Source organism: Crotalus tigris, unplaced genomic scaffold, assembly GCF_016545835.1.
Source record: "Crotalus tigris isolate CLP2741 ecotype Arizona unplaced genomic scaffold, ASM1654583v1 scf7180000019525.322107, whole genome shotgun sequence".
Classification (NCBI taxonomy): Eukaryota; Metazoa; Chordata; class Lepidosauria; order Squamata; family Viperidae; genus Crotalus; species Crotalus tigris.
The window spans coordinates 154,441-170,590 of NW_024097580.1; the positions used below are offsets into that span (position 1 = coordinate 154,441).

At 36.7% G+C, this 16,150-nt stretch overlaps 1 protein-coding gene across 1 annotated transcript; it reads left to right on the forward strand.

Moving 5' to 3' along the window:
* Positions 1 to 1,279: 1,279 nt before the first annotated feature.
* On the forward strand, positions 1,280 to 14,215 carry LOC120316933 (vomeronasal type-2 receptor 26-like; the record flags this gene model as incomplete). Its single annotated transcript, XM_039363098.1, has 7 exons — positions 1,280 to 1,497; positions 2,012 to 2,297; positions 3,136 to 3,990; positions 12,213 to 12,440; positions 12,636 to 12,762; positions 12,850 to 13,725; positions 14,205 to 14,215. Coding segments are annotated over exons 1-7 (2,601 nt in total), but the record flags the coding sequence as incomplete, so codon positions are not given.
* Positions 14,216 to 16,150: the final 1,935 nt, after the last annotated feature.

The following is a 16,150-nucleotide window of genomic DNA, read 5'->3' on the forward strand; positions in this document are numbered from 1 at the left end:
GCATGAGGGCAGAGTCTTGTCTAGGCTGCCTGGCTGCCATGTCCTTGGCTGCACTGCTCTGTGTGTGCCACGCTCGGGGTTAACTCTCCTTCGGGGGGGGGGGCTGCTGGACAGAAAGGGGTCACGGGGACAGGGCTGTTATTTTTTCTTGTTCACTTTACAACAAACAAAATACATTTTGTTTCTTAACAGTACTGTGTCATATGTCTCTTACATTTATTTACAGTTATTTACATTAATTTTCATACATTTTTATTTCTATGTTCTAACCAAACATAACATTTATTCCATATCTCGTAAAATTCTGTTGCTTCCTTGTCTTTTATTTCTAGAGTAAGCTTGTACATCTCAGTGCATTCTAGTATCTTGTGAATGATCATATCATTTGTTGGTTCACATTTCCAACACTGCGCATATGCAATGCGTGCCGCTGTTATTATGTGTATGGTATGAGTCCTTACCTAAACTGTTTTTTTCCTCTGTTCTATTTCTAGTAAACTAATCTTCACTTTGCTATATGCTTATTACATTGTCATTAGTTGGTTTCCCAATGCAGTCTTCATAAATTAGCATCCTACAGCATCATATATCATTCTTGAATAGTAGAATTCAACCACAGGATAACCAAGTATTGCAATAAACATCCAAATTTTTGGAAGAATATATGAAAATAATGGTAATGTAATGGATAGTAGAGAATAGAGAGTAATGTTATTTAGGGCAATGGAAGAATGGAATGGAATTTAATGGAATGGAACATAGAATGGAATGAAACAAGAATAGAGTAGAGTAGAGTAGAGTAGAATAGAATAGAATAGAATAGAATAGAATAGAATAGAATAGAATAGAATAGAATAGAATAGAATAGAATAATGCCTTTATACATACATATATTTACATCTCTATTTTGATTTATGGATCTAATGATATTAGTTTTTTCTTATTGCTCATGCATCCTGCCTCTGGAGGCCCTCACATGTTTTGAAGATCTTCACATATGTGACTGTCTTATTATCATGAAGAAATTAACCAGTTTGTCTCTTCCAAATCCTATGGGACCCCATTAAAACAGCAGGAAGGGACACTGAATTATGGTATTTATTGTTCCCATGATATTCCAGCTTATGGCTGGGAACCCCAAAGCTCTGTGATTTGATAGTATGTTGCACTCACGAATTGTGTCTGAAGAACATCTCAAAAAGAACGGTCAGCCTGAGCCACTTCAAATAACTTGTGCCAGACAGACGCATTTGCACCCAAAAGAAGACACTCATGGAAGATGTTAGCATTCATGGAGTTACTGTTAATTGTATTGCCTGAAGTGGTGTGCAAGGATCCTGGCCTTCAATGTGACTTTCATCAGCCTCTTCCTATTTGGCACACCTATCATCAGCTTGGAGACATTAATATTGCTGGTATTATTTCTGCCTTCTTTGCATCTTCTAATCCCATTAATTTTATTCAAGATCCTTCTCAGGGATTTCATCATGGACTTATGTAAGTAAACCATTAATTTATTGTCAAGCTCTGAACCTTGCTGGTATATTACCTGATGCTTGAAATGTTTCCTCTAAGGGCAAAAAGTCCAGAAAGAAACATCTAAAATGGGATGCCTAGGTTTATTTTATGTGAAGTTATATTTTACTTTAGTCTCCAGACAATGTTGAAATGAAGATCAGATCTCCATTTATAAGAAATCATATCTAAATATCTATTAATATACAGGAGCGTGGCTTAATTTATGAAGCTGTTACTATCATTAAGAAAGGGGAAGCCCATATTTTCCATGATCATTTTTCTCATTTGATATTTCTGTGCCAAAATGTAGCAATTTCCTTCTGCATATAAGCCATTCTTAAAATCTGTTGTTTGAAAGTGGGCCATTTTCATAAAAAGACCATAGAAATAAGAATAATTTCACACATTCCACAAAATGTGTTGTATTGAAGGATTACAAGTGCCATAATGTGAAGCAGACCTTTCCTAATGTATTTTTTTAAATGTTTTACAGAATAGTTTTTCAGAATTACCAGCATATTCTGGCATTAGCATTTACTATAAAACAGATTAATGAAAATCCTCAGATCCTACCCAACATCACACTGGGCTTCCACATTTTTAACAGCAATTTTAGTCCAAGCTGGACTTACTTCGCCTCAATGCTTCTGCCTTTCACTCAGGGAAAATTCATCCCTAACTACAAGTGTGGGGTCCCAAATATCTTGGCTGCAGTCATTGGGGCACCTGACATCTCTCTTCACATGGCAACTGTGCTCTGCATCTACAAAATTCCTCAGGTAAGAAGACCTACACTATCATTCTGCCATACCCTCACAGGTATCATCTATATGATTGCCTCTGAGAAATGGAGAAACTGTTCTGATTCCTAGATATTATTTTTTGTTTGATAGGATCAGTAGAGCTGCCTGAGTAATGAGTAAGTTTGAATAGACAGTGGGGATACGTGACATAGGAAAACATTTCTCAGTTCTAGAAATTGATCCAAGGTTCAAATCTGATATATCCAGAATGAGACTACTTCTAGGAAATGGTATTTACTGATACGTAAAGAGTGACATCTTGGTGATATTCCTAAGAATCCTTTCAGATTCCTAGATATTATTTTTGCTTGCTAAGATTAGCATAACAGCATGAGTAATCATATCTCTGAACAGATGGTGGGGCTATTTGACACAGCAAAACATTTCTCAATTCTAGAAATTGATCCAACGTTCAAATTTGATATATCCACAATGAGGCAACTTCTAGGAAATGTTATTTACTGATACGTAAAGAGTGACATCTTGGTCAGATTCCTAGATATTATTTTTGCTTGATAAGATCAGCATAACAGCACGAGTAATCATAACTCTGAATAGATGGTGGGGCTATTTGACACAGCAAAATATATCCAAATTCCAGACACTGAACTAAGGTTCAAATATTTAAAATGAGATTACTTCCACAAAAATGTATTTACTGATACCTCAAGAGTGACATCTTGGTTGATATTTCCTAATAAACACAACCAGTTGCATATTGTTTCACAATATAACATCAAAGATACCCAAAAATGCAAATGAATTTTTAGACTTACAAAGAGCTTTGCAAGTGCATATGTTTATCTTTCTATAGTTGATATATGGCTCTGCTCCAGTCATGGATAAAGAGACTCAAGCAGTTTTCTTCCAACAAATGTTTCCAAATGAATCCCACCAACATAATGGCCTCCTGCAGCTATTGCTGTATTTTAGATGGATCTGGATTGGAATTCTTGTATTAAAGGATGAGAAAGGAGAGAACTTCCTTCAGGAGATGCTCCCCACATTTTCTGAGCATGGCATCTGTACTGAATTCATAGCAGAGTTCCCAAATGTAGCTTTTTACAGTGATTTTACTGATACCATTGATGAAGGACTATATATATACCATGTTCTCATGAAGAGCACAGCCAATGTAATTCTCTTATATGGGGAAACTCAGTCCTTATCAGTTCTGAGAAGCTTTCTCCAGTTTTCAGAAGTGGAGGATATACCAAAGAAGAATAAGATTTGGCTTATAACAGCTCAGACAGATTACACTTCAGTTGCCGTTCATAAATTTTGGGATATCCATTTTCTCCATGGTGCTTTGTCCTTTGCAGTTCATACAAAGCATGTCCAAGACTTCCAGGAATTTCTTCAAAACTTGAATCCAAACAACAACAACCAGCATGATCGTTTTGGGAAAGATTTTTGGGAACAGGCATTTGATTGTTTCTTTGCAAACTCAAAAACTGAGATATCTGGGAAGAAATGTACTGGACAGGAGAGGCTTGAGACCCTTCCCACATCTGTGTTTGAAACACTAATGAGTGGCCAGAGTTACAATATTTACAATGCAGTGTACGCTGTGGCACATGCTTTGCAATCTCTGTATTCATCCAAATCCAGGGGAAAAACATTTGTTAAAGAAGGAAGGAAACAGTTTCATAATCAAGTGTGGTGGCAGGTAAGTCTGTAACCAGAGCAGTACAGAAACCACCATATCTGTAATTGCAAGATCTATCCATAGACTTCTTCTTCTTCTTCTTCTTCTTCTTCTTCTTCTTCTTCTTCTTCTTCTTCTTCTTCTTCTTCTTCTTCTTCTTCTTCTTCTTCTTCTTCTTCTTATTCTTCTTCTTCTTCTTCTTCTTCTTCTTCTTCTTCTTCTTCTTCTTCTTCTTCTTCTTCTTCTTCTTCTTCTTCTGCCATATCCATTATCGGACGTTGGTGATCACGTTAGTGATCCTGTTTTTATCAGCAGCTGCACAAAAAAGTGCAGCTGAGTTTTGTCCAAACCAGTCCCTTAGATTTTGAATCCATGATGTTCTTCTTCTGCCTGGACCTCGTTTGCCTTCAATCTTTCCCTGGAGGATTAAATGGAGTATGCTGTATTTTTCTGGGTGTCGCATCACTTGTCCAACATATTCTAATTTTCATTTTTTAATTGTTTTGATGATTTCCCTTGGCTTTCCCAGGCGGCTTATCACCTCCCCACTTCTGATCTTGTCAACCCAGCTTATACGTAACAGCCGCCTGTAAATCCATATTTCAAATGCTTCTAGTCTCTTCAGCTGGCCTTCTGTCAGAGATCAACTCTGTACTCCATAGAGCAGGATAGATAAAATATAGCATTTGACAAGCCTGATTTTCACTCATAGGCTTATGTTGTGACTGCAGAAGACCTTTTTCATTTTGAAGAATGCTGTTCGAGCTTTCTCTATCGTACTCTTTACTTCAGTGGTCATATCCCAGCTTTCATGTAAATTAGAACCAAAGTGCGTGATCCTTTCAACTTTTTCTAGTGGTATTCCTTCTGAATTTATTGGTAGTAAATTAACAACTTGTTTGCTGATGTCCATGACCTTGGTTTTTGAGGTGTTAAGCTTCAAGCCATATTTTTCAGATATTTCTGTGACTCTGTTGATGAGGAGCTGAAGTTCTTCATGCTTACTGGCAAGCAGAACTGTATTGTCGGCATATCTTAAATTGTTGATCCAAACACCGTTTACTTTGATGCCAGCATCGATGTTCTCCAGTGCCTAATTGAAGATTGACTCAGAGTAGATATTGAACAACAGTGGAAACAGAATATATCCCTGTCTGACCCCTCTTCTTATTTCCGCATCAGCGGAGTATTTTTGGCCTAGTCTCACATTTGCTACCTGATGCCAATACAGATTCTTTATGATTTGGATGTCTTTGTCATCTAATCCCCCTTGTTTCAGGATTTCTAATAGTTTGCTGTGTCTTATTTTATCAAAAGCTTTTTCAAATCAATGAAGCACATGTAAACACTGTGATTGACATCTCTACAACACTGTACAAGAACTTGAATGCTGAAGCACATCTCATGTACCAAGATTGTTTCTGAAACCAAATTGTGTGTTACCTAGACGCCCTTCAATTTTGATGTATATTTTTATGTGAATTATTCTCAGGAATATTATCAGGGCATGACTCATTAAGCTTATTGTTCTGTATTCGGTACACTTCTTTGCATTTAATTTTTGGGGGGATTGTCACAAAGGTTGATTTTAGCCAATCGTTTGGTATCTTTCCTGTTTCATATATCCAACTGAAGATCTGCAGTAAAAAATTCTTCCTATTGTCTTCCAGCAATTTTAAAATTTCTACTGGGATATCATCAGGGTCTGTGGCTTTTCTTGTTTTTGCTATTTTTATTGCATGTTCAACCTCCTCCATAGTGATATTTGGTCCAGTTGTTATACTTCCCATATCTATAGCATCCCTAGTATCCTCAAAAAGTTCTTCAATATATTCCTTCCATCTTTTTAGTTTTTCATCCTCATCTAAGATAATTTCCCCCTCTTTGTCAACTAAATTGTTGGTTTTCTTTTTGTAGAGGCCTTCTGCTTCATTCACTTTTTTTGTGTAAATTGAAATTATCATGTATACATTCTGTCTCTTCTATTTCCTTGATCGGATGGTACATCTGCACCTGGGTATGTCTTTACTGATTTTACTGAGTTCCTAAATCTTTTGTTTATTGTAAAATAGTCAGTTTGGTTCCTTACTACATTATTTCGTGTATCTGCTGGTGATCTCCAAGTGTAGAGGCATCTTTTTGGCAACTTGAAAAAAGTATTCACTATACATTGCCTATATTCCTTGCAGAAGTCTACAAATCTGTCACCTCTACCATTTCTGGTTCCTAAGCCAAAGTTTCTAACTACAGGAGCATCACTTCCCTCCCCACTTTTGCATTGAAGTCCCCCATGACTATTGTGATATCATTACTTTTTAGGGTTTTCAGTACATCGCTTATACCTTTGTAGAACTTCCCTAAATCCTCCTCATCGCTGTCAGCTGTGGGAGCATAAACTTGTATAACATTCATATTTACTGGAGTACTATTTATTTGGATCATTATCATTCTATCAGATACAGGAATAAAGGACTTGATGCATTTATTTACACGATTGTTTACGATTATAGCTACTCCATTTTGATGGTGTTTGCTATTCTCATCAGAGTGGTAGATAGTATAATTTCCTATTCTACAGATTCCATTTTCAGGCCAGCGCATTTCACTCACTCCCAATATAAAGATATTGTATTTAGACCTTTCTTGGATAGTGTTGTGTGTTTTCCCTGCTTCGTAAAGGCTTCTCAGATTTCACATAGCAATTCATAGTTTTGGGTTTCTCTTGCTTCTAGCAGACCGAGAGATTCTTAACATCCCTGCCCCATTTAAGGAGTGCTGTACTCGGGGCCATTGTTAGGTTTTGCCACCATTAACATGATTTTCCTGGGAAATATATAGTGTAGTAGTCTTCTCTTTGCTTTCTACACTGCTGTGCACATGCTGTTCAAGTGGCTGCCACCACACCATGTGCTGTTCTTCTGAATACCTTCCAACCAATATGATCGATAGTGGGGAGCCAGCTGCCACTCACTAGTCCTTTTGGTCCATGGAAGATATTTGATTCCCTCCAACCCACCATTACAGCATAAAACCCATAATGGGTAGGGCCCCCCTATCTGCCAACCGGGGAAAGGCTCTGTGGGGGTTCTAGGCTCCCCCTAAGAGCCACAGGCCCTAGTGAACAATAATTCCTTGAGGGATTGACATTAGCTTTAAATGTGAGATACAGTAATGGATTAACCAACTGAAATATTTATATGCTGATGTTAAAATTGTAAATAGCATCCTATAAAATTGTAACAACATCTCTTAGAATGTAAGAGATGTAGAATATGAGAAATTAACTGCCTGCAAAATTTAGAATAGGATATGGTGATTCTTCCAAGCTGGTTTCTTTCTTGTTTCATACCTATAGACAAAATCTGGCCAGACTGAGCACTTTAATACATGTATCCACAGTATAATCTGTGAACTATTCAGGAAGGAGTGTTTTTATCCTCTTTCTCTCACATAATATTCAAACTGAGTTGTCTTTTACTTGTCAAAAATATATTCCCTCCCTCCTGAGAATTCACCTCCTTACTACATTCCATCTCTCTGCCATAAATTCAGTCTATTAATAAATAGAATGAGGTGATCTATTCCATTCATATGATGTGCAGTAGTCAAACTCGCCATGTCACGTGATGTGTCACAATGTATCACAAGTTTTTTCCCATTGCCGGAGTTGGGATGAGTGCAGCTTCCATGTGACACAACCAGCCCGCAGACCGGCAGTTTTACACCCCTGTTCTAGATGTTTTTTTGGAGTAGTTGATTTTAATGACACACAATTCTGTGATTGTTGAAAGTACAGTCATGCCTTTATTAGTCATTCCATTTATTAAAGAGGAAGGACTGATAATTATATTGTGACATGATTACTGAGAAAAGGATTCAGATGTTCCCTTTCCATCAGGCATCGGTTTCCCAGACTTCACAAACCATTAGAAGTCACCTATATTTCTACACACAGAAATTAACAGCAAAACGTGCTTAGTTTGGGAGCAAATGAATGGAAAAGAATGAGAACAGCTTTATATGCTTCCAGGAATAGAGTTCTAGGAATAGCAGGGAAGGGAGTGAAGGTGTTTTTAACATCTCAGGTGCTTAATAAAAGAGGACCAAGATAGGATCTAATTTTGAGTCTACTGTTTGTGAGACGTATATACTCCCAAGTGATGAAAGAATCATAGGTTTAAAAATGGATATTTAAGCACTTGCTTAGTGCAGGATTTCAAATTCTAGCATCTCAGCAGCTGTTGATTCTGTCTCTCTTTGAACACATCCAGTAAAAGAATGGGCATTGCCCTTTGGTCATTATTTCTCATTGCCAAAGCGATCAAATGCACCACATCATGTGATGTGCCGTGACGTATCGTGACTTTTTTTGCATTGCCAGAGCTGGGCTGGGTATGGCCTCCATATGATGCAACGGGCCTGCAGGCCGGCAGTTTGACACCCCTGGCCTAACCTCTTCTACTGAGACTTGGTTTCATAGGTAAAATATAGTTTGCAAAAATATTTTTTAAAAATATTTTTAAGTTTAGATTTTACATTTTAAAAGTAAGTCTGTTTCCATTATACTGAACATTTTACAGATCATCCTTACTGAGCTAAGGTAATCAGCGCCAGAATTTCCATTGCTAAGTGATACAGTTATAAATTATGCTGTCATTTGACCATGCAACTTACAAAAGCAATTGTGACAGTTCCCAATTATCATTTTTTAAGTGAGGACTGCACAGGTTTAGAAGCACCTCATGTGATTACAACTTCCAACTTCCTTCCAATTTCCCCATTGACTTTGCTTGTGGAAAGCCAGCAATGAAGGTTACAAATCCCAATCATGTAATTTGGGGATGCTGCAAAAGTCAAAAATCCATTTACCAAGTTCCAATATTGTGATCACATGATCACAGGGTTGTTGTGACAGCTGGAATTTCAAATGATTGCTGAACAAGCACTCATTCAATGAGGACCACTTGTACTTAAGTATTTCAGTGTTGTCTCAAATATAGAGACCTCCAAGTCATTTTCAGCCCCAAAAGGTAGACCAGACTGAGAAACCATCACCATGTAGGTCAGGACTAATTTTATTGCAAGAACTGTAGTAACTGAATCTTGCAAGTCTGAATGTGCTTAGCTCTCTACCATATTCTCTTTGTTTGATACACTAAGGATTCTCTGAAATGTTTTCTCAAATCATATTTCTTAGTCAAGGTTCAAGTAATTCTTATTTGAATGTCACCTTGATAGTGGCTCTCCGTTCTGTCCTTCAAGACCATTTATATGATCATTAGAAATGTAGATATTTCTGCATTCACAACACATTAGCTATGGAAGAAGGACCCTGACTACCTCTGTCTCTTGCTAACTGTCCAGTGTATCAGACACTGTTACCATAACTTAGTATGCCTTATGGCCATTTTTCTCTCTGTTTTGAACATAAGATAATATAGCTAAATACATAACACAATATCTAGATAAAACATATTGTAACTGGAAAGGGTTTTCTGTTTGTCTGTACATACATACATACATACATACATACATACATACATACATACATACATACATACCTTTTCAGTTAGATTTTTTTTTAACTTGTTAGTTCCTTGCCTTTAGTCCAGGGGTGTTAAACTTCCAGCCCATGAGCCGGACGCGTCACTATGAAACCGCGCACACCCCATTGCCGGCAATGGAGAAAAAGCTCTGATATGTCATGCGACGTTGCAAGATTGACATGTCTGCTCTAGTCTGTTTGATTTTAACTATTCTGTAACTGAAGGCAGGGCTAGATGAAACAAAAGTTGGAATTAAGATTGCCGGGAGAAATATCAACAACCTAAGATATGCAGATGATACCACTCTAATGGCAGAAAGTGAAGAGGAACTAAAGAGCCTCTTGATGCAGGTGAAGAAGGAGAGTGCAAAAGTTGGCTTGAAACTCAACATTAAGAAAACCAAAATCATGGCATCCGGCCCGCTCAATTCCTAGCAAATAGATGGGGAAGAAATGGAGGTAGTGACAGATTTTATTTTTCTGGACTCCAAGATCACCTCAGATGGGGACTGCAGCCAAGAAATCAAAAGATGTTTGCTCCTGGGGAGGAAAGCTATGGCAAATCTAGACAGCATACTAAAAAGCAGAGACATCACCCTGCGTATAGTCCAGGCCATGGTTTTCCCAGTTGCAATGTATGGCTGTGAAAGTTGGACCATAAGAAAGGCTGAGCACCAAAGAATTGAGGCCTTTGAACTATGGTTCTGGAGAAGACTCCTGCGAGTCCCTTGGACTGCAAGGTGTTCAAACCGGTCAGTCCTAGAAGAGATCAACCCAGACTGCTCTTTAGAAGGCCAGATCCTGAAGTTGAAACTCAAATACTTTGGCCACCTAATGAGAAGGAAGGACTCACTGGAGAAGGGCCTAATGCTGGGAAAGATTGAGGGCAATAGAAGAAGGGGACGACAGAGAATGAGATAGCTAGATCGAGTCACTGAAGCAGTAGGTGTGAACTTAAATGGACTCCAGAAGATGGTAGAGGACAGGAAGACCTGGAGGAACGTTGTTCATGGGGTCGCGTTGGGTCGGACACGACTTCGCAATTAACAACAACAACAACAACTGAAATCAAATTTTAGCACAGCTACAAGGCTCTTAATAAGTAAGAAGAGTATTCAACTATTATAGCCCTATATATTCTACATATTGTTGTTGTTTAATCATTAAGTCGTGTCTGAGTCTTTGCGACCTCATGGACCACAAGACCAAGCCTCCCCCTATCCTCCACTGTCTCACAGAATTTGCCCAAATTAATGTTCATTGTCCTGAAGACACTATCTAACCATCTCATCTTCTGCTTTCCTTTTGACTTCTCTTTTGCTTTCCTTCTTTCCCAACATCAGGATCTTTTCCAACAAGTCCTCTCTTCACATTAGGTGGCCAAAGTATTTGAGCTTCACCTTCAATATCTGTCCTCCAGAGCAGTCAGGGTTTATTTCCTTTAGGATTGACTGATTTAGTCTACTTGTACTCCAAGGGGCTCTCAAGAGTCTTCTCCAGCACCACAAATCGAAAGCATCAATTCTTTGGTGCTCAGCCTTCCTTATGGTCCAACTCTCAGTTTTACATTACTACTAGGAAAACCATAGCTTTGACTATACAGACTTTTGACAGCAAGGTGATGTCTCTGCTTTTTAATACATTGTATAGGTTTGCCATAGCTTTCCTCCCAAGGAGTAAATTTCTCTTAATTTCATGGTTGAAGCCACTATTTGCAGTCACTGCTTCCATTTCTTCTCCTTCTTTTTGCCAGGAGTGATGGGAACAGATGCCATGATCTTAGTTTTTTCATGTTGAGTTTCAAGCTAACTTTTGCACTCTCCCATTTTATCTTCATCAAGAGGTTCTTTATTTCCTCTTAACTTTCTGCCATTAAAGTAATATTGTCTACTTATCTGAGGTTGTTAATGTTTTTCCTGGATATCTTAATTCCAGCTTTGATTTATCCAGCCTGGAGTTTTTCATGATTTATTCTGCATATAATTTAAATGACAAGGTGAAATATACAGCTTTGTGGTACTCCTTTCCCTATTTTGAACCAATCATTTGTTCCATGTCCAGTTATAACTGTTGCTTATTGAACCTACACAGAGGTTTCTCAGTTGCTTTTAAGAACTTGTCACAGTCTGTTGTAATCCACACAATCAAACGCTTTAGCATAGTTAATAAAACAGAAGTAAATGTTTTTCTGGAACAAACATGCTTTCTCATAATCCAGCAAATGTTGGCAATTTGTTCACTATTTCCTCTACCTTTTCAAAAAATAATTTGTACTTCTTCTGATTCTTGGTTCACATACCACTAAAGCCTAGCTTGTAGGATTTTGAGTATAGCCTTGGTATTGTGTGAAATGAGCACAATTATGTAGTAGTTTTAAACTTCTTAGTATTTATTATATATTTATTACAAGTCCTCTGGCTTAAGTAGCTTTCACAATTAAACTACAAATGTTTTGTTTTGTTTTTTGCAATTATTTGTTAATTTTATTTCAGTAAACTGATATGTTATGTCTTCCTTTGTGTTAGAATTATTATTATGTAATTTGTTTTATACTGGCCTAACAACTAAATTAAAAAAAATGTTTATATTTTCTTTGTTTAAAGAAACATTCATATGAATGTTTTGAATATATGAATTCTGTCTCCCTCCCTCAGTCCTATTCTCTCTCTTTTCCTTTCTGACTATCAATATATTTCAGGTTCATTCTTTTCTGAGAAGTGTCAAATTCAACAACAGTGTTGGTGAAAAGATTTCCTTCGACAAAAATGGAGAATTCATTGGTGGATTTGATATTATCAATTGGATCACATTCCCAAATCAATCCTTTGTGAGGGCCAAAGTTGGAAAAATAGATCCCACAGCTCCAGCAGACAAGTTCTTCAATATTTCTGTGGATTCCACCACGTGGCCAGTAGGCTTTAACCAGGTTAGCTTTTTGAATCTAGATTGGTCTGCCAATAATTGTAGATATTTAATTCATTATTATTTCAGATCAATTACATCAAAAATTATGTTATCACACTGCTTTATTTTTAATCTATTGATTGTACACTAATAGTATCACTCCAAGCACTTCCTTTCCCCTCTATATTTTAAAATATTCTTCTTCATTCATTGATAGGCATTACCTCTATCTTTGTGTAATGATCCTTGTGAGACAGGATACAGCAAGGCCAAGAAAGAAGAGGAGTGGTTTTGCTGCTATGATTGCGACCTATGTCCAGAAGGGAAAATATCAAATGAGAAGGGTAGGAAATTTTCAAATATAATGGGATTAAGCCAAGATGGCACAACACTATAATTCCCTAAATCAAATCACATGCATTCTTTTTCAGACATAGATGACTGCTCTCCATGTCCAGAAGACCAATATCCAAATCCTGACAAAAATATGTGCCTTCCAAAGCGGATCACCTTTTTGTCCTATGAAGAACCCTTGGGAATCAGTCTGACTATTCTTTCTCTTTGCTTTTCTTTAATGACAACTTTGGTAATAACAATTTTTGCGAAACACAAAGACACTCCCATTGTCAAAGCCAACAATCAGAATCTCACTTATACACTCCTAGTTTCTCTTCTCCTTTCTTTCCTTTGTGTCTTTCTATTTGTTGGGAGACCTAATACAATTGTGTGTCTCCTTCGACAACCAGCTTTTGGCTTCATCTTTTCTGTGGCGGTTTCTTGTATATTGGCCAAAACCTTTGTTGTGGTTCTAGCATTCATGGCCACCAAACCTGGTTCCAAATTGAGGAAATGGGTGGGAGGAAGAATAGTTAGTTTCATTCTACTGTCCTGCTCCCTTGTTCAAATATCTATTTGTGCTTTGTGGATGATAACCTCACCACCATATCCAGATTTTGATGTGCATTCAATACCTGAAGAACTTATCCTGGAGTGTAATGAAGACTCGGTCATGTTCTACTGTGTTTTGGGTTTTATGGGTTATCTTGCTCTGATTAGTTTCTCTGCTGCTTTTCTAGCTAGGAATTTACCTGACAGTTTCAATGAAGCCAAATTCATCACCTTCAGCATGTTGGTCTTCTGCAGTGTTTGGCTGTGTTTTATTCCAACCTATCTAAGCACAAAGGGAAAATATACATTGGCTGTGGAGATCTTCTCCATGATCTCCTCTAGTGCTGGCTTATTAGTGTGTATCTTTCTTCCCAAGTGTTTTATCATTGTGATGAGACCTGAACTGAACAATAAACATCAGCTCATGAAAAGAAAGTTTTAACAAATCTCTCTGTTTGCCTGACATCATATATAATGTATTTTGGGGAACTTATTCACTTGTTCATTGAAGCCACAAAGCATTGTGCAGTTAGACTGGCCTTCTAGGATGCCCTGTCCCCTAGGGCTCTTTTTCTTTCTGGAAGTCAATTATAATTGGGGACCATCATAAATGTATAAATAAATAAATAGGACAAATTGATTTGTTGAGATATTTCAATTATGTGATAGACAATTCTGACTAAATATATAGATTAAATGTGAATTAAATAATAATCTTTATTGGTCATCTTAGTTCATATCCAGACTAGAATGTGTAAAAAGAAGTGGGTATTAAACAACAATGAGCCTTTCATTTAAATAGGGAAGACCTATGAATCGGGTTTTTAAAAAATATATTTTTTTTTTTACAATAACAATCTCCAGTGCCTGTTGCACAGTGTGTTGTCTTGGTTTATATATTTGAAAAAAAAAACAATGATAATTAAAAAACAGTCAATAATAATTGATTTTGATAATTCCATAATTACTATATTCTTTGTTCTTCCCTTTTTCCAATTATATTCTCCTTCTTCAACCTTAAAAAGATACAATACTTAATATTTTCAATGTATAAATGATTAAATATAAACATTTTTTTCATTTTTGTTCAGATAATCATAACTTATCATCAGCTTATATTATTCTTATAGAAATCATCTCATTAGTTCACCATGCATCCTATTTTCGTAGTTATTGTTTAAGCTTAATTTCCCCTTTATATTCAATCCATTCTTGTCAATCATGATTTTCTCAATGTTAGTCATCTAAATATCCATTTTTTTCCATTTAAGTACACCGTCCCAATGTTTTCATATTTCATATGTTATAAAAGTACTATATTTCTTATCTATCATAGCATCTGCATATGACATCCTTTCTGATCAGCTTATATTTCATTTATATTTATAAAAAATACATCTTCCCAATATTTTTACATTTCATATATTTTAAAACATACTATACTACTTAAATCTCTTATCCCTCTTGTTATACAGCCCCTTTATGTTTAAAGGTCTCTATTCTTTAAACATATTCAAACAAGTATTACTCATGTAATACTCCATCTGGTAGGGTGAGTCGAATCTCTTGAATCTGTCTCTAGCCTTCTTCTTTTGCTGAGTAGATTTTCAAGTTGATATATTCTGCTTACCTTGCAGCTTCTGTGTTTTTGTAAGTTTTGTTGGAAGTAAAAAAGATAAATAAGTAAAATATATACTTTCTGTCTCCCAAACTCTGATGATTCACCTGGGAATTCTATAGTCCATTCCATTTTTGTGGTATGGCAAAGTCTTGTAATTTTTTTTCTATTTGTATTAAATTGTTTGTAGCTTTGTTGATTTGATCATTTTCAATTTCTGATTCATCAATTTCTGAATTATTTACTGTTAATGTTCTGTGTTCTGATTCTCCACTAGGTGTCAGTAGTTGTTTATTTTCCAGTTTTTTTCAGACAGAAAGTTATTATTGTTATATATTTTTTATAATTTCATCAAAACCCTTTAGGGTATGGTCTTAACAGATTTTTTTTTAGTTTCTAGATGTATCCAAACTATGGTATTTTAAATTTAATATCCATATATTTCTTTCTCCCATAGTATTAATTTGCCATTTCTGTCTATGAGGGAGTGGAGGTATAGTTCCCTCCTTTCACTTTTGGAGGTTTTCTTGCTTTGGGGTACTTTCCGAAGGATTCAGCTAAAGGGTAGAAAAGAAAAGATCGATACTCTCACCAATTCCAAACATGCTGTTCACCAATGTTCTGGTTCATGCTCTTCGACTTTGGCTGCAAGTAGCTTGGGCTAAACGCTTATGTACAGCTAGCCTTTCTCCTGTCGGTTCAGAGGGCTTCCCTCAGATCAAACAGAATGACTGCCATCGTTTCGTAATCAACAGGGAACCCCTTCCTTCACGGTCACCTCTTCAGGGCAACTTCAGACTCATTTAAGGTCTCCCTGGCAGGGCGAAACTGGCTGTGGGGAGCAGAGCTTTACTTTATAAATTATTAAACATTGGGGTTGGATATTAAACATTTCTCATGTTTTCAGAAATAGCGCTTCCAATTTCAGCATAGTTACCTTAAAAGTAATCCTACATATATACCTGTAGAGGTATTTATGTACTAGTATTATGCTTTGCATCTTCCAGGTTCTGAATTAAACAGTAAAGATATAACACTAAAACTCATTCCATAAAGTGTATCGTACTGAAGGGTTGGAGGTACCATAAGATGAAGCAGACATTTCAACATCTCCAACGTCCTCAGATTTTGATATGCAGTCAGTGTCTGAAGAACTTATCCTGGAGTGTAATGAAGACTCAGTCATGTTCTACTGTGTTTGGGGTTTTATGAGTTTTCTTGCTCTG